Here is a 27,644-nt window from a genome sequence, read left to right on the forward strand (position 1 = left end):
CATGAAGACCTGGGTTCAGGCTGCTGAAAGAAGAATGAAAACAACAGTGGATAATGGCATGAATTTTAATCAAATCCAACATTTATGGAGGTGTGGCCCTCAGGGCTCCCTCTCACCCGCAGAGGAACGGCACCGACAGCTGGTGAAAGGAGCAGCTGCCGTGTGTCCCATGCTGTGCTCGTGCGTGACCTCCTCGAATCCTCCCCACATCTGCAGCAGGCATTGTTGTTATCTCTGCTCTGCAGATGAGCAGACCGCAGCTTGGAGAGACGAAGGCCAAGATCACACAACTAGGAGGAGCAGAACCAAGCCTGAGACTCAGACCCAACTGATCCCCAAGCCCATACTTTTGCCACCACTTGACTCCTGGCAGAAGGAATCGGCTGGATTTGGAGACAGGTGCCTGGCAGGGGCAGGCAGTGGTGGGGACTCAGAGGCAGCTGGGCTGGAAGACACAGGTCCTGGTTGCATTGCCAAGCTGTTCTCTCTGCGCCCCAGGAGCCTCCAGAGAGAGGAACGCCAGTGCTGGGGCCGGGGCCAGGGCTGGGGCCTCAGCTTGTCTCGCTGGCTGTGGCCTCACTGGCAGGGTGGTGTTTCTGTTGCAATCTTTGGGCTTTTGTCTGTGGTTTCCAGGGCTCCAGCTTCCTTCTCCCCTGAGCCCAGAGTTCTCTCCTCCCACAGCTGCCTGGCATTTGATCAGCCTGGTTCACGGCAATCTCTACAGGTCCAGGGAGAAGCAGATCCTTAGAAAAATAATACTAAAATAAAACAATAATGCATTCACAAAGGAAATGACTATTGAGTAAGCCACCTGAGATATGTGGTGTTAAGCCACAGAGAAACAAGGTCTGTCACTTAGTCTCAAATGGGGACAGCGCTGTGGGGAGAAATGAAGCAGAAATGGGCAGGCCCGGGGGAGCTGGAGGGCCAGCTCTGCAGAGACCAGGCAGGGAGCCCTGACTTTCAGGTAACAGACCAGAAAGAGATGAGGGGGGAAGCCACATGGCAATCTGGGGGGATCGGAAGCGAAGTTAGTGCAAAGCCTCTGTGAAGGGAGCGCCCCAGCATGTTCAAGGACCACCGACCAGGCTTGTGAGGCTGGAGTGGCCTGAACCCAGGACGGAGATTCACACGGCAGGGTGTGCGGGGGGGGAGCAACACGATCTAATTTACCTTTTAAAGGAATCCCTCCAACTGCTGTGTTGAAAGTGACTGTCAGGGAACAATGATGGAAGCAGGGAGACCAATGATGCGGCATGTTGTAGGCATCGGATGAGGGCTAATGATGGCGATGGCAGAGAAAGGTGGCGAGAAACAGATTCTGGGTATACAAGGTCTGTCCAGAAAAAAGTGCAGCCATTATTAATATAACAGAAGAGTTTGTGTGACACAATGTAACCTGGCAGTCAAGGAGAGTCGACTGGAATGCACACATGTGAACAATGACGACTTCACTATAGTAGTCAGTGGGGGTGGTAGACACTGTTGAGTGAGCATGTGTACTGTGTGGCTGTCACATTGAAAATGACTGAGCAAGTAGAGCAAAGAATCTGCATCAAATTTTGCCTTAGATTTGAACACATTCCTCTGTGGAAACTATTCAGATGATTCAGAAGGCTTTCAGGGATGATGCAATGAGTACAGCACAAATGAAAGTGCGGCACAAATACTTCAAATGTGAGTGAGAACCTGCTGATAGTGATCCACGTTCTGGAAGGCCTGCAACAAGCAGAAACCTGAGAATGCTGAACGTGTATGGGCTGCAATGAACAAAGATCAGCAACTGACATTGCGAGAACTAGAAGCTGATCTGGGGATTCCAAAAACTACTGTGTCCGAGATTTTGTTGCAGAATCTTGGCATGAAACATGTTATGGCAAAATTTATTCCATGGCTTCTGCTACCAGAGCAGAAGAAACATCGCACTGCAATTGCTAGTGACTTGATTCAAATTGCTACCGATGAACCAGATTTCCTCAAGAAGGTCATAACCAGAGATCAATGGTGGGTCTACAGCTATGATCCGGAAACGAAGGCCCAGTCGTCCCAATGGAAGTCGCCTGGTTCTCCTCCACACCTGAAGAAGGTGTGGCAAAGTCGCAGCAAGATCAAGACCATGTTAACTGTGTTATTTGACTGTGAAGGTGTTGTCCGTCACGAGTACACTCCTCCAGGCCAAGCAATTAATAAGGAGTACTACCTCAGTGTTCTTTGTTGGTTGACAGATGTAATACGATGAAAACAGCCACAGCTATGGGCAACTGGTGATTGGCAGCTTCATCACAACAATGTTCCTGCTCATGCATCACGTCTCACGCAGAGTTTTTTGGTGAAACATCAAATCACCCAGGTGCCTCAGCCCCACTACAGCCCAGATTCGGTGCCCTGTGACTTCTGGCTTTTCCCCAAACTAAAATCACCTTGAAGGGGAAGAGATTTCAAGACCTTCAATTAGATTCAGGAAAATATACCAGGGAAGCTGATGGAGATTCCAACAAAGGATTTTGCAGTGTTTTGAACAGTGGAGGAGATGCTGGGCGAATTGTGTGAGGTCCCAGGATGTCTGCTTTGAAGGAGACTGAGACATCATTGCCCTATCTATGTACAATGTTTCTTGTATCTTGTATCTTCTTCAATAAATGTCTCTATTTTTCATGTTATGTGGATGGATACTTTCTGGATAGACCTCGTATCTTCCAGGCAGAAGTAAGAGAATTTTCTGAGTTCGGATGTAGAGCCTCAGAAAGCCCCCCGAGTTCTTACCCTGAGCAATTGGCAGGGTGGGGTGAGTGGCTGGTAACTGGCACAGGGAACAGTGCAGGTGAATGTGGGGGTGGGGAAGGTGGCCTAAGAAATTGTGTTTTAGGCCTTAAGGTTGAGAGCTATTGGACATCCAAGAGGAGATGTTGAGAAGGAGATTGGGTGCAGAGGTCTGGAGTTCAAGGTAGAGGTCTGGACTAAAGATCAGAATGGGCAGCTGTCAGTACATTCCCGATACTGAAATCACGGAGACGGGGTGAGACTGGGTGAAGTACAGTGAAAACAAAACCCCAGACGAGGATAGGAAGGGGAGCCTGGTGCCTGCCCAGCATCGGCTGGGCAGCAGACGCATTTATCTCATCACAATAATACAAACACTGAATATTAATTCAGCCAAAATTACGATCTAACTATGTTGGGAAGATTTGACTTACTGGATTTAAGAGTGTTCAAGCTCAAGATTCACAATAGGAAATATGCAGACAATGTATGAAATCTCTAAGTCCGGACTTAGTAGTATATGATTTCTGGGTCCGAGTAGACTGGAAATTGCTCTAAGAAAGCGACAGCCCTCCCCTTCCCCGCCACAGCCCCATTCAGACCCAGTGTGGCCTGGCCCGGGGGTGCAGGGGGAGGTGGGACAGCTCCCAGCTGGTAAGTGGTGCATTTCTGGAAATGCCTTGTGTCTGCTCCACGGCCTGATGTCATTACTGGACATGCAGTTTAAACAAGGAAGTTGGAATTAAGGTTGGACTATGCGTTTTAAAAATGCTTTCATGTAAAACATGCTCTTCTATTACATGCTGATTGCCAGGAAGCTCACTGCAGAAAGATGTACAAATTCTCCTGTAATTCTGTGCTTTTTCAAGGCTACAATGTTTCAGCTAAAAAATGGTTCTTCAGAAGGAAAAAAAGAACCTTCAAAATTATCTGATATGAAACGCTATTATGAATTGGACCCTCACTACGATGAAAGGAGATATGTGGTTTCGGGTTTTATTATTGTAAACCATTTATTGGATGGGTTCTTTTTCCATAGGAGACAGACCTGTGACCCAGCAAATCCACACTGATAATGAACAGGTGATAAGCCGACTCGTTCATTGCTGTTTTCCACCTTCCCGTGTCTCTCTAAGTAGTTTCTGCTTTATTTAGTAATTTTACTTTTTCTTTACTTGAAACCAGGATGGGTGTTGCTTCTGCAAGGAGATTTTAACGCAGCTGCCGAAGGTTGCAGGGACAAAAACAAAAAACCACCAGTGAGAGATGCTCCATGAAACTAAGGTTGAGGCTGAAATAGAAAATTGAAAGCTAATCTCTGTGTACCTTTTGAACGAACGCATTTTTTAAATTGGCAGCTTAGCGCAAGAGTAAAAGTGATTGGAAGAATACAGTGCCGTGTGAGAGCAGGCTGGGCAGCACTATCGTGACTCTAACTAGCTGCAGCTCCCTGTCGGAGATTCGCTTACAGAACTATCTCAGTTCTAGCGGGAAGAATTCTAATTGACAGATTTGACTATCATTACGGAACGTTGCTTTCCTCACAGAGAGCTGCAAGGGGAAGCCCCACAAAATGTGAAGTTGGGGTACGGGCATAGGGGCACTCGTCCCATGAACCCGAGCTCTTGTGCTCAGAATGCGGTGGAACTTACTGGGAAGTACTAAGCGGCTGTGCTTCTGTTCCTTGACTGCAAACATTCTGGGTGCTGGCGAAGATGACCAGGAATTATTTTTTCACATGATCAAGGGACCTCCTGGAACTGCAGCAGAAAGGCAGTGTTACCAGCAGGTACCCCTAACTTACCGAGACCAGTGGCACCCGTACCTCTCCATCCTAGGGGCACGGGTCCCCCTCTGGGATGCCATTGGCTTCACTATTCCAGCTCTTGGCAGTGTGGGTGGGGACAGATGGACTCCCCAGATGGTGTTATCTTGAAGAGTGAAAGTCAGCAGTCTCATACCAAAAGGGTAAGATATTTCATGGGAGACAATTGAGAAATGGAAGGATAAGAAGGGAGATAAAAGTGTAGGAAGGCTGAGAGATGGAGGCAAAGACATCAGGTGAACTGCAGCATGCTGGTTATGTGGTCCCTGCAGGAACTGGGCCAGATGAGAAATTCGTTAGGGGATGAAGCTCAGGCCACACCCTCTGCCCTGATTTGGCCCCGGTGTCTCTGGCCTCCAGAGGCTGTAGCCCACACGGAGCGGAGCTGTCTTGAGTTCAGTGACGTTTCTCTGCATCTGAAATCTGCCCTCGCACTCCTGAAACTGACCGTAACCTTTGTGTGCACTACTCAACTGCACCAGTTCTCCACAGCTGCTGTAACAAAGTTCCACAGACTTAGTGGCTTAAAGCAACTCAGAATACATTATCATACAGTTCTGGAGTTCGGGAGTCCAAAATGAGTCCAGTGGCCTCAAGTCAAGATGTCGGCAGGGCTCGGTCCCCACCGGGAAATTCTACGGGTGAACCCATTTCCTTGCCTTTTCTGGCCTATAGAGGGACACCCACATTCCTTGGCTTGTGGCCCCTTCCTCTGTCTTCAAATCCAGCGACACCAAGCCGAGTCCTCTCCCTGGTCCTCCCCTCCCTCTTTCACCTTTAAGGACCCTTGTGATTATACTGCCCACATTCAGGTAATCCAGAAAAATCTCCCTATTTTAAGGTCAGCTGATTTGCAAACCTAATTCCATTTGCAAATTTAATTCTCCTTTGCCACGTGACCTCACACAGTCACAGGTTCTGGGGATTAGGACATGGACATGTTGCAGGGGGCATGCCTCCCTGGCAATTCACTCAGCAACAGGGGCTGGGCCCCCAAGGAAGTAGCCAAGCCAGGTGTTGAGCTGGAGAAGATTTCTGGTGGCCAGTCCTAGAGCTACTTCTAGGACAGAAAACACTGTCCCACAAGCTCTGAACCCATGGAATTCACCACAAAAACAGAAAAGCAAGGCAGGACCCTGGCCAGGTAGCTAAGCTGGTTAGAGCATCATCCCGAGACACCAAGGTTCTGGGCTTGATCCCTAGTCAGGGCAGCTACAATATGCAACCGAGGAATACATCAATAGGTAGAACAACAAATCAATATTTCTCTCTCTCTCCCTTCTTTTCTCTCTCTCAAATCAGTATTTTAAAAATGGCAAATGCATTAAGAGAGTAAATGCAGGAGAGGGATTTAAACTGCACCAAAGCCTTCTTCTCTTCTTTCAATACCTTATCTCTCATAGTCAGGAATAAAACATCAGACACATATTTATGCTCTTACTTTAACTCTCTGAGCCTCAGTGTCCACATCCATGTGATGGGAGAGTATTGTCTGGTATTACCAGGCTAACAGCCGATTCCCTACTAACAAGGCAAATCAACTGGTTGGAAGGCCCCGTGTATTTGCACAATTCACTGTGTTTATTCCAGTCACTGATTTAATTGTCCTAACCGATGAGAGCCTTGGTTTTCTCATCACATCTGAAAACTAGGATAATAATGACCCCCCCTCATGCTGTGAGGGGACAGCAGCGGCTACATGCTTCAGGGAGGTCGCCTGCTTCCAAAGGGCTCATCCCTCTCCTTACCAGTTCTCCCTCCTCTCTCCCTCTCTTTTCTTCCCCTGCCAACACATGTCTTCGTCCTTCCCCACTTTCCCGGCTGCAAACAAGGGTGTACGTGCTGCACCCCACGAGGAACCTCTATGGCCAGCCCTCCCTCCCTCTTCTCTGGTGAGCCCCTCTGACCCCTGGCCCCCCTTTCTCACAGGTCCGTGTTTGCATTCCGTCTCCTAAGCTTACCACCTGTCTGAAACTGAGCTACTGATCACTCAGACGCCGCCAGTGGCCTTGTAGTTCTCATTCTCCCTAGCCACTCCACACACCTGATTTGGCAGGGGGCCCCTTCTCCACGCTGGGCATTAGGCTGAACAAGCCCCGGCTGGGTTACAAACTCTTGTGCGGTCAGGAGACAGTCTGCCTCTCACTCACCTCCACGTGCTCAGAGCCTGAGAACCTAGAACAGTGCGGGCTTTGAATGATGCCCAATACAAACAAAGAAACAACGACCCCGTTAATCAATCCCCCACTGCCCATGGCTTGCGTGCTGAAGTCCCGCTCTAGCCCCCTCAGGTGGGTGAGATGCTGGTGAGGGTCCCCCACGTTCTGGCGAGGAGAGCCAGGTGATCACCGAGCGGGCAGCCCTGTGAGATCCCCACCGAGACCTGTTGGCCTGAGTCCTTCCAGTGAATGACTCATTCGTGTGGGGAGGTGACCCTGTAAGAAGGGGCCGGGAATAATAGGACCTGCTCCATGCTGCCAGGGACCTTGACCATGGGGCTTCACGCCCCACCTTTCCCTGAGGACCCCAAGGGTAGCAGCCTGCCTGCTCAGTTCTGCAGGAGTTCTACCCACCAGAGGGGCAGGGGGCTTGAGTTCACCAGAGGAGGACCTCGGGCCGAGTCAGCCAGATCACAGCCCCAGAAAGTGATGGGAGCGGGCCTGGGTGGAGGGAAGGCGCCTCCGGCCCCAGCCCAGGGCAGCACTGGCGTTCAGGCCCAGGGAGAAGCCTCGTGGCCTCGGGTCAGAAAGGGAGTCAGCAGTTCCTAAGTGGTTCCAGCGAGTGCAGAGGTGGGTCCTGCAAACTGCAGTGACACAGCAGGTTCTGGACTGCGGACCGCTCCCTCCGCCTGCAGAGGCCGCAGCTGGTTCCATCCCAAATGACCCAAAAGCAAGTCCATCTGACTCCAGAGGGGGTCCGTGTCTCCAGGGTCACCACCGCCTGGTTCCACGTAAGGGAGGCATCTTCGTCCTTGAACGTGACTCTGGCCCTGCAAGTCGTGGCCCTGGCCTCTGAGTGCTGTGACGCGTCTGACCCTGGAGGCGCCCGTCGTCCCTGCAGGCGTGTCACCAGCCCAAGTGATTCTTCCTGCCGCCGGACTCGGTCCCCGAGGGTCATCTGTCCGCCTGTCCCCCCACATCTTCCAATGACAGACTTGCACCCGCTGACTGTGAGCACCTGTGGTCATCAGGCCATGCTGACCACTCTAAAACTTCTCCGGAGATCCCAAAAGGTTGTTGAAAACAGCCCAGGCTCCTTCCTGACGCGTGTCACAGTTTCACGGATGGCTCTCCATGGCCCAACTCCCTCCGTGCCAGGGCCTCACATCGTCACCCCGCTGTCCTCAGGGACACCTGGGCATCGTCAGTCAGCAGGCAGGAAGGTGACCACGCACAGGGCCAAGCCCAGAAGTGTCACCCGTCACCACACCCGCATTCTACCGGCTACAGCTCAGGCACGCACACCCCTCTGACTGCCGGGGAGGGTGGGAGGCAGACCGCCGTGTGTGCCCGGGGATGCAAGGGCATGGTTCAGTGACTATCCCTTTTCTCCGTCACAGGTTCTTCCACCACAGGTATCCGTTCTCCTGCTGCTTTTAACTCTCCCCAGAAACAACCAAGTTCAGTTGCTCATGCTGCACGGCGGAGGCTCCTCACGGTGGGGAGGAAGCATCACAGTGCCCACCCCCTTTCAGGGAGCCCCACCCTGCCCCCACTGCACCCTCCAACCCCGCTCCCCATTCCCAGCCCACCCACCCGCCGCTAACCACTCTTCCCATCCCAGCAGATCTCCTGGGAAGCTGGCTCCCGCACACTGCCAGGAACGGCTCCCACTGAGGGCAGCTGTTCTTAAATTAACCAAAACAAGAAAGGGAGGAGAAGGAGCATTTGGGGAGGCAGCTGATGGCTTCACTGAATCAGAGGACGCCTCTTTGCTGCTGCTAGCCCACCACTGAGCCTCCCCCCTCTGGTGGATAAAAGGTGCCTTTCCTGTTCCTCCCTCAGATCAGAACTCTGGCCACGCACGAGCCCCGGAGACGAGGCTGCTGATGCAGGCCGAGAACTGACAGAGTGGCCCTGAGGGGCCAGCCAGCCAGGCCAGTCCTGGGGAGAGAAAAGTCATCTCTAAAAAGACAGATGCAAAATTGTCAGCAGGATGGATTCGAAGTTTTGAGATCGGTGTCACTTTTCTTGCTCAGAAGTCCCCAAAGGGGTCCTGAAAAGTAGCTGTGAAAGAGCTGAAGACTGGTGTCAGCCGTTTGTGAGATTCATTACAAAAAAGAGACACCACGAAAGGTTGCACTGTTCACTTTGGCGCAAAACAGGCAGCGGGCTCCCCGGGGCTGCGCATCTCTCCCTCCCGCGGTGGCTGGAGCTGCAAGAAGGCTGCGAAAACCCACTCTCACTCAGAGCCGCCGGGAGCGGGTTTCTGCCAGAAAACAGGGGGCCCCAGAGCCCAGGGCGGCAGAAGGCAAACGGGAGGCTGGGGCTGCTGGGCACGGCCAGGCATGTGCGGCGGCGACTCTGGGGTGGCAGTGCACACGGGGCTCACAACAGTGAAAGCAGCTGGCGGGTGCTGCGCACTCATGGTCGGCCTTCCCAAGGTTGCGTGTACAGCAACTAATTTAATCCTCCCAACCACCCAAGTAGGTAACAGCCCTCATAACCTCCAGGGTACAACTGAGGGACCACAGCTCAGAGAGGTTAAGCGACATGCACAACATCACACAGCTGGTGAGTGGCTGAGTTGGGCTGGGAATCCAAGCCTGTGCTGTTCCAGAGTCCTTGTCCGTAACCGCTATTCTATGCCGACCTCTGGTGTGGCGGTGGAGCCAGCGCCCGTCACTGAGATGATCTCTGAGGGGCTCCGGGGAGCTGTTATACCAAATGGATGACAGCCATGGTCAGCTTTAGGGTGACAACCAAACCGAGGGCAGCCGTGGCCCCAACGTCCTATGCAAGAGGGCAGCTAAGAGGGCCACTGAGGAACAGTCCCCTGAACACCACTGTGATGTCGCCCTCCGGCCGGTGGGCGGGTGGGACCCCTGGCAGGACGGGACCCCTCCGGGCCTGGCTCAAGACTGGTGGCGGCAGGACGAGAGCTCTGCTCGGGGGTCAGAGAGTAAACTCGGGCCCAGATCCCCATCCGGCCACGCCCTCACCTGGTGACCTTGGACCAGCTCTCCAGACCTCAAAGTCCTCACAGAAAAAAGGGGTGGGGGTAGGGAAAGTGGAAAATCCACTTCAAAGTTGTTGGAAAATTGACCATTACCTGGCCAGGTGTCTGGGCCGCAGTTCGACAGGAACCCAAGAGCAGCCCCATTCTGGGTGGTTTGAGGAAGGTTTTCATGGTGGACTGCACAAAGTCGAGGGCACGGTACAGAAAACCTAATGGCACCATACCCCTGACTAGTGACTGCCTGGACCACGTCCACCCACAGGAGAAAGGGAAGAATGCAGCCAGCAGAACCCTGAAATCAAGGGTGCCCTGCAGATTAATGGCCCGCCAGAAAGGTCCGTGTCCTCCTCCCTGCACCTCTCAAGGAGTTACCTTCCAAGGCAGAGGGACTTTGCGATGGGAAGGTGACCCTGGGTTGTCGGGGGTGGGGCCAGTGTGATCACAGGGTCCGTACCAGGGGGAGGTGGGCAGGGAACTGGAGCAGATGTCATGTCTGGACACAGGAGCCATTCGAAGCCTGGGCTGGGATGTGGGTACCCCGGAGGCAGGAAGGGGTGAGGAACGAATTCTCCCCTGGGGCCTCCAGAGGGAGCACAGCCCTGCCAACACCTTCCTTTTTGTCCCGTAAGACTCATTTCAGACTTCTGGCCTCCAGAGCTGGAAGGTGGCACACTGGTGTTGTTTCAAGCCACCAAATTTGTGGTGATTTCCGACCAGCAGCCACAGGAAACAGCTAAAGCAGGGGTCAAGGGGCTGTGGCCTTCGGTCAGTCAGGCCCAGGGAGCCCCAAGAGAGAAAGCTGAGGGAACAGAACCCCCACTTACCACCAACCCCCAGTGTCCTGCTGGGGCTTCTGTAGGAAGAGCCCGACGAGAAGCCAAGGGAGCCAGGGCTGGTCCGTGCAGGTCAGCTCTGGGGTGCAGCGCCGGAGGAGGAGGTAGGGGGCGGAGCGAGGGAGGAGGGGGTAGGGGGCGGAGCCGCAGGCGGACAGGAGAGCCCGGCGCAGTAGGCCCCCCTGGAGCAGCTCCGTGCTGGCGCACCTGTAGGGCTGCGTGAGCATCAGAAGAAGGAGCAGGATGCCTGCCTTCCCACCGGAAAATGAGACCCACCCCCCTCAGAGCAGAACCCCAGGAAGACAGACTCACATCTGGGGCTCAGAGGGTGGAAATCCTGCCAGAGCTCCCCGGGATGTGGGTCCACCAACAGCCTGGCAGCCACCCTCGGGCAGTCTGCCAGGTTACCCTCCCCAGTGCCACCGCCCTCACCCTGCCTCACCTGCCAGTGCCAGTGCCAGCCTGGCCACCCCTCCCTCATGCCACACCATTCAAGGATGAGTTTCTGCTGGGTGGGAGAAACGCCCAGGTCCCAGGCATCCGCCAGGTTGGCTGGCACTCCTGGCTCAGCTCTGGCCAGCTGATACTGCCCAGTGTCAGACAGAGGTGGGCATCCTCAGACCCTGCCCTTGGAAACCAACATTCACCGGCAACTTGGCCTAATGAAACACACAGCTGAGTACCAGCCAGTGCGCACCGGGGTGAGTTAGGGAAAGGTTCCCGTCCTCAAGAAGCTCTCCTGCCATCTACTGGCAATTTGTAGTAACTACAGTCATCTAAGATGACAAGGAGGCCCACAGGGGTCCCCTGGAGCTGGGCAGCCACCAAAGCCTTGCACGGGGCCCTCAACACAACTGGAACGATGGCGACGACAGGTGGGCTGTTTTGGCTTGTTGTCTGTGTCTCCTGCCACAACGAAAACTGTCGTCAATGCCTCCCGGCCGAGACCACGGGGGACACACCTCTGGATGAACACCCTGGGCTTCCAACCTATCGCCTCGCCAGCGCACGGAAGGAATGGGCGGTCGATTGAGTTCGTAAGGAGCTCAAGAGTGAGTAAATCCAGTGCACAGCGGCCTGGGGTCGGAGCGCAGTGGGGTGCGTGCTTGTTCGAGGACGGTGCTGTCACTGCGGCGGCCACCAACCTCGTGTGACCGCGGAGCCCTCGTCGGAGTGTGGCTGCTCTGGTTCGTGTGAGACACAGAGTCCAGCGCATGTCATGAATCGGGCTCACACTCATCACATGACGAAGTGACCGTGTTTTTGCCCTATTGGTTTAAAGTTATTCCTCCTATTTCGTTTTTATTTTTTAACGTTGCTTTTGGAAAATTTTTCAGTTACCTCTGAAGTTTGTCCCAGGCTCCCACGGGACAGCGCCGCTCTCGGCCCTTCCCGCCTGGCACCTTGGCTTTGGGCTCAAGGTCGTCCTGCGTTAGATCGTCACGGACTGGACACTGGCCCCCTAGCTGCTCCAGCAACTCTCTGAAGGAGAACTTAGTCGGGACGAAGGTTTGACTTAGGATGCACAGGTGTCCCACGTGGGGAAACTCCTCTCTACTCCTTCTCTTTCCCTCTTCCTCTCCCTGTTATCTCCCTTTTCCTCTCTGCCATCTCTTCTTCCTTCCTCCTGTTCCTCTCCCTCCCTCCCTCTCCCCTCTGCACAGCTCCCTCAATCCTCCCTCATATCTCCAGGGGGAAGATGGCGACCGACCACCCCCCAGTCATGCTGCTTCCACGTTCCCACCTGGGCGAGGTCACCCTGCCTCTGTCTTTAGGCGTCTCTCCCCCGAGTCCTCAAGAAGGAGCGGGCAGGCCTGTCCATGGTCATGTCCTGCCTTGCGCTGACCAGCTATGCCAGAGCGTGGGCCCCCTCTCTTGTCCTTCCTAAGGGGCTGGGGAGGCCGGGACAACAAGCAGCCTCAGCTGGGGGCCAGGGCTGGCCAGTGGGTGGGTGAGGAGCCTCATGCGAAGTGTGGGAGAAGACCAGAGCGTGGGTGGAAGTTTAGAAAGAGGGGGCAGTGCTACCATGCTCCCGGTGGGCAGGAGGAACAATGGGTGTGGCAGAAAGAAAAAGTTGTGGTGCAAACAGAGCTGCAGACTTCGAGTGAAACCCTGGGTAGGAGTCAACAACCCCATCCCAGCCCTGGGTAAACGTCGGTGACTCAGTGTTGTGACTGTGGGCACGTCCCTTCTTGTCTCTCAGCCTCAGTTTCTCCATCTGCAAAAGAAGGTGTCGGACTAGATGATTTCTGAGGGCGCCTGCACATGTAAGAATTGAGATGTTCATCATAAAGAAATGACGCGTTTAGCCAACCTTTCCAAGCCCCTGGTCCAGATCAGGCATTGGTCTACCTGCTGGGGACGCCTCAGTGAACAGAACGGAGGAATTGTCACCCTCAGTAACAGCTGCCAGCCTCGAGACTGCTGGGGAGAGACAAATGCTCCTCTATGTGCTCAAATGACATTTTTATTGGTGGCAAGAGGAAAGGCGAGATTCTTTGTTCATCAGATTCCCACACTAATGAGAATACCTGAAATAATGGACCAATTGTAATTAGGCCAGGAACTACATGCTCGAACCACCATAAATGGAAGCAGGCTTAACCTAACCTTTCCATCAAAGCCCTGAGACCAGGCAGGGGCGGGGAAAGGGGCAGAGCCAGGAGCAGCCCCTTCCCAAATAGCAGGTACTCGCAGGTGGTCAGGACAGCCCCTCACTCATGGACCACTCAGTCAAGGTGAAATTCAAGGCTGAGTCTCAGGTAGGAAACCTGGCAGGGCAACCAAGCAGATGTGTGGGAAGCCCCACACCTGTACCGCCATGTGGCCATCACCCAGCAGTTGCCATGGTGAGGCCAGGATCCAGCCCTCCCACAGAGGATGCATGGCTTGGGGGAAACTGGGAGCCGGAGAAGGACCGGGTGCCCCGCACACCCCAGCTCTCCCCTCCCCCACCCCCGCTGCCAGGGCTCCACAGGAGCTACAGACTCGCAGGAACTGAAAAGAAACGCCGGCTCTGCTCTGTGTAGTTCGGCTCGTCCTCACCACGGCCACTCAGTGAGCACTGGGCGTCAGGCGAAGGGTCCTGAGCTCCAGATCCAAACCGCGTTCGGGGCTCAGCCACCCACAGCTGTGTGACCTGGGCAGCTGCATTTCCACCCCCACCCCCAGCTGAGGCTCCTCTGCCAAGTGGCGCTAGCACTGCCCACTGGTGAAGCGGGTGGTGGGGAGGGGGTACTCAAAAAGGAGGTGCCTGTTAGAACTCCGGGCTCACACGAGGCCTCCGGCAGATTGTGTACTGCAGAAGGTCAAACTGTTGGCTGAACGCATCCGACTGAGGCTGCTGGCTATTTCTTGTGGACAAGCAAGGGTTTGCTGCAGTTCCAGCCTCTGGATGCACGCTGGACACTCAGACGTCACTTCCGGCTCAGCCCTCCTCGAAGCCTGGACCTGAGGGTATCCTCACCTCTGAGAGGGGGCCGTGCCCCAACGGGGCAGAAAAAAATGCTGACTCTGGTCCCTGTTTGCGGCATCTGGGCCTGAATTCAAATTCTGCCCCTGCCCCTGCCGCTGATGAGCTGGGAGACCTTGCCCGTGTTTGTCAACCTCTGTCCGTTTTCCTTTCCTCCCTGCAGCCTGGAGGAGACCTGACACCTGATCAGCAGAAAGCAGGACCCACTCAAAGGGATGGCTGTGGAGAGAGCTGAATGAAGGTGCAGGTGGGACCGAGGGGACCAGTGAGGAATGGGACGCACTCAGGAACCATTGCCACGCCCAGCCCTCAGGGGCCCGAGGAGGCCCTGCTGTTCCATGAGCTGTGGCCTGGGAGGGCTGCCTGACACCTGTGTGACGAGAGGTCAAAGAGCACAAACCTTGCAAAGCCTCAGCCAGGCCTCGCCCTCCGCACAGATCTCCTGCTGGAGCCTTCTGCCACCCGCCCCAGCAGGAGGCCCAGGGGCCGGGGAGCCGGGGGAACAGCACATGTGGCACCTCTCAGGGGTCAGGGCAGTCCAGAGAACAGACCAGGGACGAGGGACACTCGCTGGCTGTGGTAAGCTCTGTAATGGCCCCCAAAGGAGCCACGTCCTGATCTCCAGAACCTGCGAGCAGGTTACCTTCGTGGCAGAAGAGACTGTGCATGTGGTTCCACGAAGGGTCTTGGGATGGAAGGCGACCCTGGGTTACCCTGTGGGCCCAGTGCAGTCACAGGGGCTTATAGGAGGGAGGCCAGGGGTCCCAGACACTCAGAGGAGATGTGCAGACAGAAGCAGGGGGACCCGGGAGAGCCTGGAAGGTGCCACACTTCCAGCCCTGAAGATGGGACGCTGCCACGAGCCAAGGGATGCAAGCGGCCTCTAGCAGCTGGAGAGGTAAGGGACGGACTCCCCCCTACAGCCTTTGGAACTGTAAGAGAATAAATCCCTGCTCTTTAAAGCCATTGAGTGTGTGGCGATTCCTCAGCAGCCCTAGGAAACTAAGACGCCCGCACAATTCCCAGGGGGATCCCTCCGGCCACCCTCCTCTCCAATCTTCAGGTCCCTGTCAACTGCAGCTAGACAGAGGTCAGAAGAGTGTCCCCGGCCTGGGGCAAGTGCCTGGCTAACCGGCGACAGCTCTCGGACAAAGGCTGTGGACGTGCGCTGAGCAGCTCCCTGCGGGAAGGCTCCTGTTTTGCTCCTTCCTTTTGTGTACTTGTGTACACAATTTATTTTTGGCAGCACGGTATGCCCATGCAGGGACTGTCTGGGGAGGGAGGCATCACAGTGCCGCAGTGCAGGACAGACAGCCTCGGCCCACAAGCCTCGCAACCCGGATACTAACCCTGGTTTTACCTCAGCTTCCAAGCAGGATCTAGGACGTTAGTGACCTCCCTGAGCCTCGGCTCTGCCCTCTGCACAAGGGGGTGGGACTGAGGCCCTAGCCTACTGGCATTCTGACTCCAGGGTTCCAACCACCTCCTTCCCTGTTGCCAGCCAGGCTACCCTGTTGGAAGAGGGATGTCCAGAGTTAATGGAGAGCCGCCACCGCCAGAGCCTAAAGCTTTTTCAGAGAGGTCCAGCTGACCCCCAGCTCTTGGGCCAGGGGCCACAGTCTGCTTATTCTCTGCTGCCCCCTGCTGGACACACAGAAAACACAGGCTTCCAGCTAGATCCTTTGGAAGTGGTTGATAGGGACCTTCAGGAGATGCCCCTTGCAACCTCCTGCATCCACCTGCCCAGACCTGGTCAGCGAAGACTTCCTTCAAGACTGTTTTCAGAGCCCACAACGAAACCAGGACAGGGACCAGAGGCCTGGAAGGGAGGCTGCCTGCTGGGGCCCTGGGGCTCTGCACCCCGGCATCCATCTCCTCTGCACTAGCGAAATGGGCTCCGATGGGGCGTGGAACACCCTGGCTCGTCCCGTTCTCTGCCTTTGGGTGATACTAATGACCAGATGAGGTGCCCCTGTTCTCTGTCTCACACAGACACACACACATTTCTGGAAGAGAAGCACCTGAATAAGGAAGAAGAGTGCGTGACAAGGCGGAAATTGCCCGCAAGAAGTCCACGGGCGAGACTCCAGAGGGCCGCCTCCGGGACGAGTAGAGAGACTGTGCAGGGCCACGAGGAAGCTGGGGGCTGGCGAAGGCTCACGTCCTGTGTGTCCACCGAAAAGACAGATGGGCGATCAGAAATTCGGGGCCAGATGAGGCTGGGGCAGAGTCCCGAGGAGTCTCCCCGGGAGTCCCGAACCAAAATGTGGCTTCATTTCAATTCCCTGGATGGCATGTGCGAAGGGATTCCTGTGGCTTTTTGTTAAACGGAAATGTCCCTAACCACTGCCCCAGTTAGGGACAGGGAAAGGGGTCTCCAGGTGTTACAACACCTCAAGTCCTCGTGCCACCACACTCCGCAGGGGTGCAGCCCCTGCCCCTCTTTAGTCTTGGGCTCACGAGTGTCCTGTGGCACCAGGGGCAGACTTGCCCCCAGGATGAGTTGGACAGGACCAAGCAGGGGCCCGGGACACATCCAGGCATCAGTGCTGCTGGAGGGACCACAGATGGAGTAAGAGCCTTGCTGTCCCCAAAAAAGGGGTGGCCAGTGGGAATACTGAAGACAAAGCATGGACAGGACCGTGGAGCTGCAGAGTCTGCAGGCCATAGTTCCTGGTCCTTTGCCAGGTTGTTTATCTCCTTCTGAGCCAGGGCGGAGCCTAGCGTGGCTTACCCCTGGAAGGGCAGTGAGGAGCAGGGGGATGTCTCCTGCCGCCCCCTGCTGGCCACTCCCAAGCAAAGGCCCCAGGACCCTCCTCTCTTCCTGCTTCTGCTGGTCACAGGTAGTGCCCCCTTCCTTTGACCACCTCTAAAACCTCCCCTGGGTTCTGCCTCAACACACCTGGATAGTCCATTAACACAGGGCTGGAATCAACCGAACACGACCCCTCTCACCTGCATGGTGGGAGAGGAGGGCTTACACTTCAAACCTTCTAGTGTGGCCAAAGCAGGGAAGACAACAAAAATTAAAGCACACCCCATTAAAGTACCTGCTGTACTTCTGATGCCAAGAATATCCCCAGTCTATGGCCCAGGGGGTCATGACTTTGAAACCACAGAAAAAGAAATGCGATCACAGCCCCACCCAGCGCTGCAGGGAAACCACCTCACAGGCCTGGTTCTTGTAATGCCGGTCACTGACTTTCAAACCTTAGAGTCAGCCTTTGGACAAAGCGCAGAAGCCTGGGTTTGGGACACAGGCAGAGCACAGATGTTAACAGCGAGGAGGATGGAAAGGAAAGGGGCACTAGCTGTGAGGTAGGAGGTGGAGGGAACCAGGGAGGGCAGTGGCCGCCACCCGCACCTGCAGAGAAGAGAGTCGGCAGGATTCGACAGAGAGTTCTGCAGGAAGTGGGAAAAGTTGCAAAAATAACGAAGCAAAGAACCGAAAATAGAACTATCCCACATTGGGAGAGGGGAAGGAGGAACGAAAAGCATCAAAGCATTAAATTCTCATTTTTCACGGACACCGGTACAGGGTTCGCGGGTCAGCTGTGCTGTACACATGTCACCTGGAGAGAGAAGGCGGCCGCGAGGAACGAACGGGGTCAGACTGCCGCTCCAGGCTTGGAAATGGGAAACATGGCGGGAAACTTCGCTTTTATTCATAACCCCTTCCAGGCTTTTATTTTTACAACTATATATTATTTTTATTTTAAATTGTAAAATGTGACACCAAACCCCTGGCCAGTTGAACCAGAAGGGGCCAGGCCATCTGCGAGCGCCCAGTGCCCGGTGCCCGCTGTCCGGTGGGAGCCCTGGTGGGAGGCCGCAAGGCCCCGCCCTAGCCCAGCATGTGCCGGCAGCGCAGCCGCTCCTCCTCCCGCTTCTCCTCCAGGCGGCTTTCCAGCAGCCTCAGCTCTCTCTGCACCGCCTTCCGCATGGCCGGCTCCAGCTCCAGCACCTTCTCCAGGTCCGCCTTGGCCTCTGCCTCATTCCACACCTCCGCATGAGCCCGGGCCCGCAGGTAGTAGGCCTTCACGATGCCTGCCAGAAAGGATCTGACTGGACCCACCACCCAGGCGCACAGGCAGCCCCACCACCAGCTGGTCCTTCCCAGCTTACAGAACCCTTAACCTTGACCATGGACCTTAACTACTCTGTACCCCCCGATCCCGCGTCTTTGACTATAAAACGGGGATGAAAATAACAGCAGTTACAACTCCCCACCTTTGTGTAGACCCTTCCAAGGCCTCATAACTGATCTTAGATTCATCACTTTCTATTCTTTTTCTTAAAGGAGGCTCTGTCCCCGCACCTATCCCGCACGGCGATCACACGGAGGAGTGACATGACGAATGCAGAGAATTCCGTGCCTGGCGCACGCCAGGGTTCGGTGTTGCTCCGACTAACGCGAGCGCCCCCTTCACACGCGGCACTGCTGACCCACCTGGGCACCACAGACACCCGCACGTATTGACTTCATCGTGTTCTCTGCGTCGGTGGCCCCTTTCCTAAAAATTCTGTTTCCTGCTCCACACAATCACAGGTTGGGCGAGCTACTTGTGGATTCGCCCTAATGCACATTAAAGTAGAGTGCCTCTGCAACAAGCACTGCTCGCCCATCACCCGTGACTCGGGCACAGGCTTGGGAAACTGCTGGGCGGCGGCAAGTTGAGGCGCCGAGACGGCATCGGAAGCGTGCGCGAGGGCTGTGCGAGGTCTGCAGCCCTGAGCCAGCCCCGGCCCTCACCGCACCCTCCCGCACCCACCTGGGTGGTGGCGGAGGATGTCACCGGTGTGCTCCAGCACCTCGTAGTACTCCCCCCTCCTCAGCAGGCACTGGCAGTAGTTGAGGACCAGGGTGTTGATCATCTTCTCCAGCTTCAGCCACTGCGCCTCCCAGGGCTTCTCCTGCCCGCGGAGAAAGGGCTGCAGTGCGCGCTCCAGCTGCTGCCTGACCCCTCCCCCAAGGCCCCGGCCCCGCCCCCGGCAGGGCTGATCCCTGATGGCGGCCGCCTCCCACCTTGGTCTGCAGGTTCCTCAGGCAGACGATGGCTTCCTGGTACTTGGTGGAGGCCTCCTCGTAGCGGCCCAGCTTGAAGAGCCGGTTTCCTTCTCCATGGAGGACGGGCACCGCCTGCATCTTCTCCGTGTTGCTCAGGTTCCAGGTCTCCCTCTGGTACTCGCTGGGGGCCTCCACCTGGCCCAGGAGCAGCAGGTCAGCGAGGCGGGGCCCCGGTGCCTGCACCCTGGTGGGTAGGGACCCCAGCACAAGTCACTGAGGTCAGCTCTGCAGTTTCCACCGTGAGGTTCCGCAGGCAAAACCACGCTTGCTGATCAAAGACATAGACACACGGAAGGAGGCAACAAGACCCCAGGGGCCCAACCCTAAACCAGCGCTTTAAAAGGCACCTCTTGGTCAACACACTTTCCTTCCAAGATTCAGAAAGTTTCCATGGTCCTCAGGTGTTAGAACAGGACGTCGTGCTGCCCTCTGCTGGCGAACTGCCACCACACAAGCACAGACACACGACGTCTGCGCCAAGCACTTCAGAGGCGACGCCCTGGGCGGTGTGCAGCTCTCTTGTGTACTCACCCAGGCTGCCCTCCCTCCGCTGAGTCCTGACCGGGGCCTGACCCTCTCCCGCCACCCCATAAACGCGGCCATCAGTCACTGCGGGGGAGGGGCGACCCCCTCCCGACACTGCAGAATCAGGCCTGACCCCCGCACCACAGGGACTGGGGGTGAGGATGTCATTCTAACCTTTCAAAGACAGAAACAGAAGTAGAGAACCAGTGGAAGTAAAACGTCTCCAAAATAACGAGTGACATTTTAAAAAAACTGGTGCCAAGGGGGCTTTGTCCTTAGAAAAGGCAAAGTGCCTTTTGTGGGGAGGCAGGAGGGCATTCAGATTCCAACCCTCCTGCGGTTTAGGGACCTTTCTGGGCTGCAGCCCAGCTTCCGTGATGCCCCCTGATGCTGGGGCAGCCCGCTCCCTGCCATCCTCCCCGCCCCGCCCCCGCCCCAGGCCCCACCTGCAGCAGCTCGATCACGAAGACCAGAGGCTGCGGCTCCTTCTGCAGCTCGTCCAGGTCCTCGTAGCCCAGCGTGTGGTAGGCGAACATGTTGGCCAGCCCGCACGTGTGCACGTGCCACTCGGCGGGGTCCTTGCCCTCCGCCATCTGCCGCAGGCTCCGGGACAGGATGGGGTAGACGCCTGTGTGCTGTGGGAAAGGTGGCAATGGCACCCAGAGCTCGCTGGGGTTCAAAGAGCCCCCAGCAGCACCCTGCTGCCCCTCCACGCCTGCCCCATGGCTGTGACCACCTATTGTCCCCAACACACCCCTGCTAAGAGCTGCGCGTAACTGTGCGGGGCAAAGCAGTCCATGTCTGTTAGCAGAGAGGGTCAGCCCCTAAGATCAGTGGTCCCCAACCTTTTTGGCACCAGGGACCGGTTTCATGGAAGACAATTTTTCCACAGACTGAGGATGGGATGGGGAGACAGGAGGCGGAGCTCAAGTGGTGCTGTGAGCGAAGCTTTGCTCACTCACTCACCGCTCACCTCCTGCTGTGTGGCCTGGTTTTTAACAGGCCGGGGGCCACAGGTTTGGGGACCCCTGATTAATATGAGATTAATATGACCCAACGAGGGAGGCACTACTATTAAGACCCTTTTACAGATGAGGAAACTAGAGCCCAGAAAGGTTAAGTAAGTTGTTTAAGGTCACACAGCTAGGAATTGACAGAGCCAGGGTTCAAACCCAGCTGCAGAAGCCACAGTCTGGCCACAGCGCCATGCCGGGCTGCCCTTTGCTGGCCCTGGGAGCCAACTCGAATGCTTTCTCTCCCCAGGAGACTGTGCCAGGCCTGTGACTCGCAGGGAAGGAGGTGTGGAAGGAGAGCAGTGGAGGGGAGGGCTGGGCCCTGAGAGTGCCGGGCTGGCTTCCCAACAGTTCTGCTGATTAGCAGGAGCTCAGGTCCCCCTGCCCTGTGAGCTCCAGCCCCTGCCCCTCATTGCGCCTGTCCACTAGCAGGGCTGTTGCAGGGTTAAAGAAGATGGTGCAGACATAGGTGCAGCTCACCACAGCCTCAGCCAGCTCAGGGAGCTGGGATCGCCACCCTCAAGGCAGAGGAAGCCCAGGAAAACCAGCCTTGGGCCAGGCCTGTGCTGTGCTGGGCCTCCGCTGCCCCATCTGTGAGCCGGAAAACTCCACAGACTGGTCTCTGAGAGACTGGTCCCAGCCTCTCCCTGGGCTGGGTCCTGACATGGCCCATCTCAGGCTCCCGAGTGGCAACTCCAGTAAAGACACGCTACTGGGCCCTGGCTGGTGTGGCTCAGTTGGTGGGAGCATTGCACATGGCTGGATTGTGGGTTCAGTCCCCCATTGGGACACATATGGAAGGCAACCAATCAATGTTTCTCTCTCATATTGATGTTTCTCTCTGTCTATCTCTCCCTCTCTTTCTCCCTCCTTCTCTCTCTTCCTTTATCTCTAAAATGAATACACGTATCCTTGGGTGAGGTTTTTGTGGGGGGTTTTTTAAGACACACTAATAGGAAGTAAAGCGGCAGAAGTGGTTCAGCTTGGCTCCAAGTCACCAGCATGAGGATGAAGGTCACCGTCTCCCTGCCCCCAGCAGCCAGGATGAGCCCCTAATGCCCTCGGCTTCTTTGGGAGACAGTGACCAGATGGCAGTTAAGCCTGTTGGGATTAGGGCTGGACTACAGGAGGGAGAGGCCCCAAGGTCAGCTGGCCACAGGGAAGAGGCAAATCACCTGTGAGCTCTGGACCCCAAGGTCAGGCAGCATTTGGCCATGACCTCAAAGGCCTTGTGCTGCTGGACACATGCTGCCCGAGCCTGGACACACTGCCAGGGCCTGGTCTGTGTGGCGGGCTGTGGGATGCCACAAGGAGTGGGGAGGAAATCTCAGGAAGGAAGATAAAGGTCAGAGAAGAGGCAGAATCCCAGAATCCCACCCGATCCTGGGCAGCACCTCAGAGGCAGGAAGGAGGGTGGAGGGCTCAGCTCTGTGCCCCCTCTGTGGCCCCGCTCACTTGCCCCGCTGCAGGCCAGCAGGGCAGCCAGTCACAGAGAGCCTCCCTGCAGCTCAACTCCAGCCTGTGGGCTTCCCTCAGCCCACGTGGCTGTGACTAGGGCAGGGAACACCTACAACCATTGTCCCTCTCTGGGACTTTGAGGACAGAGCCTGGTTCTGTCTGAGAGGCTGTATCTGTACCAGAGGTTGCAAAGTGGCATGTTACTGGCCTCATTCAGCTCCCAAACTGCCACATTTCATCCCTCATATTGTGAGGGCTTTTCTTAATTAGCAGCCAGCATTTAAACACTGAGAAATTTTACATGCTAATGAAGACTTCTGGTTTGTCTCAAACACCAGTGGGCCTGCCTCTGTCACATGGCCACGGGCCAGTGGAAGCTGAGGGGCAGATGACCTCCAGTGAACCAGGGTTCAGGCCTCTTGTGGAAGTTTAGTTTGCAACCCTGGCCTCATAAAATGGCACCAGCAAAAAATTCCACATAGAGGCCAGTGTCCTCCCTCATGGGTGGAGGGTGGGGAGGGAACAGGGACAGTGTGCTTCAGGGCAGAAGCTCCCAAAGCCCCTGGCTCAGCCTGTCGCTCTGGTCTGGGGGGTGGGGAGAGAGGGGGAAGGCCCCTGCTCCTGCAGAGACCTGAACTTCCGGGTGACCCTGTGAGGACTATGCAAGCAGATTACTCTAGAGGGGGTGACAAGCAGCAACTGCCAAGGGAAACCAGACCTCCCAGGTCCTTTGTCCCAGAGGTGTGTGTGCCTGCCCCACAGATTGCTTAGCCTCTACAAGGCTCAGATCTGAAGCAAAGAGACACCCCATAAAGAGAGGGGCCGACGAAGTGAGAGCTGGCAAGCCGTTTCACACTTCCTGGCCTGGACACTCCTCTTGCCCCCTGTCTAGACCCGGTGAACTCCTATTCATTCTTCAAGACCCAGTTCAATGTCATCTTCCTGAAGAAGTCTCCCCAGGACCCCAAAGCAGTTAGTGCTCCTCTCCTGTGGCCCCAAAGCACTCTGCCCTTAATCACGCCTTGACCCTGGCTGTCCTTCACTGTGTTCACTGAGATGCCTGCTCCTCCTCCAGAATTAGAGCTCCTTGAAGGCCAAGGATTTTACCTGTTTTATTCCTGACACCCAGAACAGGACAAACCCAGGGCTCAGTGAATATTTGATAGATAGATAAACAGTTAGATTGATAGATAAATGTTTAATGACGGAAGACTGAATCGTGAGTAATGTGGATTGAAAGAAGGGATGGGTGAATGGGGACCTGGGTGTGTGGATACACAGCAGGGTGGATAAAGGGTGGGTGAATAAGAAGGTAAATGACTCAGGAAGGGAGGGGTGTGCATGTGCACGCCGGCACAATCAAGGGAGCCGTAAGTGTAGATGAGAGGTGGGGGTACTGGCAAAGCCAACAGTCAGTGTGGTATAAAAATAGTTACCAACCTGTGAGACACCCGTGCCTTCCTGTGACTGCTGATGTGGCCAAAAGAACACAGCCACCATGGAACTAAGAGTCATGCCCACGTGTGGGAACAGCAGCCGCTTATGGCTTTATAAACAACAAACGAATCAGCCAATCAGCAGTCCTGTGGCACCAACTATGTGTATGGGGAAGGGGCCCTCGAGATGACCAGGCCTCTTACATTTGGCCTAGTGTACAGGTGCGTGTGGGCGGGGAAAGTGCAGGAGCTCCTCATTGTCAGCTAAGTCGACAGATAGCATTTTAAACTAACCGAAATTGAACAATGATTAAAATAAAAAATAATAAAAATAAAAAATAAACTAACTGAAATCACAAAGGAGCCAATTTTCTGAAGGCTTGACGTTAAAAATAAAATATCTTTAAAAAATTTTATAATGGGAGGGAAGTGGGGAGGGTTGGGTGAGTGGGCTGGAATGAGAGTAAAAGGGAGAAAACTGTACTTGAACAATGATTAAAATAAAATTTAAAAAAATTTTTAAACATCAAGATGAAGAATAACAGCGATTGGTACAGAGGAAAAATGCTAAGTTAATATCTGCTCAGTGAAGAAATAGATAAGGCACTGGGTGGGATCCCCTAGTGGCAGAGGATGGCACTGCAACCAGGCTCTATTAGACATAAGAAGAAACACGGGAGGTAAGGAGTGAAGAGACCAGGCTCCCCACCCTGTTTCTACCCCTTAAATGTTCCACCCAGAGCAAGTCACTTTCCTTCTCTGAGCCTTCTCTTCATCGGTAAAATGAGGATGCTAGTCTCTAAAAATCTTCTAGTTCAATATAATAGTTCCTTTTCAATTGCCCCATTCCATGATGAGCCCTGGTATACATATCTTGTAATCCCTACACAGCCCCCTAACTTAGGGATTTGTTTATTTATAAATGAGAAATTAGATTTCTGGAAGGGGCAGAGGACTTCCTCAGGGTCACGTAGCTAATAAAGACAGAGCAGAGTTCAAACTCAGTTGTCTATTTCTGTCTCTCTCTCTCTACCCCCTTCCCTCCCCACCCCCTTCCCCTAAATGCTTTTTGAAAGATAAGTGGCCCTGGTGAAATAATGAGTCTGGGCATCCACCAACAGTGGCTGCTAAATCCACCCGGTGACAGCCAGGGGGAGCTCTGCAGCAGCTGGGTCAGGCTGCCGACTTCTGAGCCCCTCCATCGGTCCCGCCGTCACAAGAAAATAGGTGAGCGGACATGGAGCCCCTCTCAATGGGAAGCACACAGCACAATTTCTAGAAAATACATGAATGTAGAGGAACGTGTTAGATGATTATTCCACAGTGAAGCAACCAGCAAAATCAGAATATGAGAACTTCTGAGGAGGAATGACCCAGTTCCTCCAACAAACCCATGTCAAGGGGAAAAGTGGAGCAGAATCCAAGGTAAAGAGACCCGAGAGACACACCAACAACCCTCCACGCGTGGACTCGGGACGCCGATGTGAACAAACCACCCACAGAGAGGAAGCGAGGCCACAGCTGGGGACAGTCGAACAGGGACTGGACAGTGGTTGGCATCATGGAATTACTGAGGTTTTAACACGTGTAACGATGATACTGAGGTCACGTTTTTTCGCCGCATTCTCTCTGGAGATACAAGTTTTAGTGTCTACCCAAGAAAGGGTGTGGAGGCTGGAATGTTTACCCGCGTGGGGTGAGGAGGGGAAGTGGACGGGGAGGCCAAAACACCAAAACACGAGTGGCCTCGAGGTGCCGGTGGCCAGCATTGGGTGATGAACTATTGCAAGTTCAGGATCCTGTTGTCAACTTCTCTGTGTTTGAAAGTTTCCATAAGAAATGTTTGCTTAAAGATGGGTGAGTTTTGCCATTTCTACCTGAGCCACAGAACGAGAAGGCTGACCTGTGCGGGGATGTGTAAGAGTGCCGTCAATGTGACAGCGATTTTGCAGTGTTGGTAGAAGCAGGGGGGCGGGGGGGGGGGGCACCAATGGCCAAAAGCCTGTGCGCTGTACCAGCCCTGCACAAAAGCGAGGGCTGCAGGTGGGCCGGCTCACTCCGTGCTCCCACGTCCACCGGCCAGCCTCGGCACTGACTGTCATTTCGGGGCCTGCTCTTCTGGGCGAACCCCTCTCCATCTTTACAGTGGCTGGGAGTGAGGATGTGGGATTTGCCTCGCAGAGTTGGGGTTTTGTTTTGTTTTGTTTTAAGATTTTATTTATTTATTTTTAGACAGAAGGAAAGGGAGGGAGAAAGAGAGGGGGAGAAACATCAATGTGTGGTTGCCTCTCACATGCCCTCAACTGGGGCACCTGGCCCACAACCCAGGCATGTGCCCTGACTAGTAATGGAACCGGCGACCCTTTGGTTCACAGGCCAGCGCTCAATCCACTGAGCCACACCAGCCGGGGCCAGAGTTTTGTTTTCTCTAGACTTTCCTGAAACACAGCAGCACTGCAGTGTGGGCGGTGGGCTCTGCAGGAAGCAAAGCCAGGGCCTGGGCCGGCAGGGCCTACTTACGATGGTGTCACACCAGAACTCAGCCACCTCGCTGAGCCGCATGGACGTCAGCAGGATCTCCCAGACCTCCAGCTTGAACATGTTCCCAATGATGATGTGCATGGGCTGGCCCACCTGCTTGCTGTCGTCTATCACCGTCCGCTCCTCATCGCACTTCATGGTACGGAAATGAAAGGTCACCTGCTTGCCAAGAGAGTGCACTCTGGTCTAGACATACCTCCCAAGGCCCAGCAGAGCCATCCCACTGTCACCGACTCTCAGGGCTGTCCTCGAGGTCGGCTCACCCACCCAGCCTGCACTCCCCCAGGGACGAGGAACCCATTCCCTCCCATAGGACCCTTCCCACTCTTGACAGCTCCGTGGGTCGGGATGTCTTTTCATAAATAAGACCTAGGCCTGAGACCACAGACACAATGGCTCCATATCCCTGGGAAGCCCACCAGAGGTGTGTGGCCAAACACGTTACCCCTGAGGGCCCTTCCTTCTCACACAACATTTGGGGCTCCAGAAAATTCCTAAAAGCCCTTCCCCCATCCCATGCTGCAGTTTAATTTGCAAAGTATCAAAACTGCCCGGTGACAGGACACCCATTTAGAGCTGCCCAGAAGCCTCGGCATTGACAGTTCCGGGAAGCGTTTGCCCGGCTGTGTTTTGGCAAAGCCAAAACCTGCCTGCAGTGCCCTGTGGGCCAGGGGAATGCAGAGGCTGCCCTGGAGGGCCCCTCTCTGGTCTGGGGGCGGCCCCACTCACTCGAGATCCAGTGATGAAGTTGGGGAGCTCCCCCACACCCCCATGTAGAATGGTCTTCTTGACCCCTTCCACGTTCAGGAGCAGAGCGGCGTCCATGGCTCTGGTGCAGGCAGATGTCCAGCAGGGGCTGAGATAATCTCTCTGGGAGGAAGGCACTCAGGCCCAGACAGGGATTTGCCCTGCAGGGGTGGGGGAGGGCTGCAAATTAGAGGCAAAAGGCAGGACAGTGCCCCGAGCTGGCCCCAGGCTGATGTCAGGGCCACTCCCAGCAACCTAGCCAGGGCCAGAGTTTTTCTCCCACCTGTCCACTGCTTCTCACCAGTAGGCAAGGCCCTGACTGACATTATTACATCGGTTTGGTTTGGTCTCACCTCAAGAAGACAGGAAGTCAGCCGGAGATTTGTTAAAGGAGATGGGAGAGGGAGCCAGCAGTAGGCAGTACAGAAGCCTCAGGCTGCCCGAGAAGGGACCCAAAGCCACTCTACCCGCCTGGGCCCTGGTGCCAGCCCGGGCCTCAAACCTTTAGTGCCTGTGAACCCCAGGCTGCGGCCCTGTGGCCTCTGGGATCCCTGCCTTCCCTCTTTCCTATTTCCTCCTCCCCTCCTCCTCCTCAAACTCTATCCACCCACAAGAGGATGTGACATTGTGGAGGGAAGGAAGATTATCAGTTTCTTGCTTGGGAGAATACTAAAATGGAATGAGAAGGGGGCAGTCTTGGAGAAAGTTGAGGAGCTCTTCCGCAGCCCAATCCTGCCTCCCCTACAAGGTCTAACTGAGAGCAGCCAGGGGCTCTCCCATCCCCCTTG

At 55.2% G+C, this 27,644-nt stretch overlaps 1 protein-coding gene across 4 annotated transcripts; it reads right to left on the minus strand.

Annotated features, from left to right (window-relative positions):
* AIPL1 (aryl hydrocarbon receptor interacting protein like 1) lies at window positions 1-26,997 on the minus strand. Of its 4 annotated transcripts, none has more exons than XM_036033219.1 (6): window positions 26,839-26,995; window positions 26,089-26,268; window positions 20,108-20,296; window positions 19,095-19,271; window positions 18,841-18,982; window positions 1-23 (listed from the first exon to the last, which is right to left on the minus strand). In XM_036033219.1, exons 1-6 carry the CDS (start codon window positions 26,932-26,934, stop codon window positions 16-18), a joined length of 792 nt encoding a protein of 263 aa, XP_035889112.1. In that variant the 5' UTR covers window positions 26,935-26,995; the 3' UTR covers window positions 1-15. The 4 variants fall into 4 exon arrangements, with proteins under 4 accessions (XP_035889112.1, XP_028390359.1, XP_035889110.1 ...); XM_028534558.2 differs by lacking the exon at window positions 1-23 and adding an exon at window positions 17,857-18,115; XM_036033217.1 differs by lacking the exons at window positions 1-23; window positions 26,089-26,268 and adding an exon at window positions 17,857-18,115 and having other exon boundaries at window positions 26,839-26,997.
* Window positions 26,998-27,644: the final 647 nt, after the last annotated feature.

The sequence above is a fragment of the Phyllostomus discolor genome, chromosome 8 (genome assembly GCF_004126475.2).
Source record: "Phyllostomus discolor isolate MPI-MPIP mPhyDis1 chromosome 8, mPhyDis1.pri.v3, whole genome shotgun sequence".
In the NCBI taxonomy this organism is placed as follows: Eukaryota; Metazoa; Chordata; class Mammalia; order Chiroptera; family Phyllostomidae; genus Phyllostomus; species Phyllostomus discolor.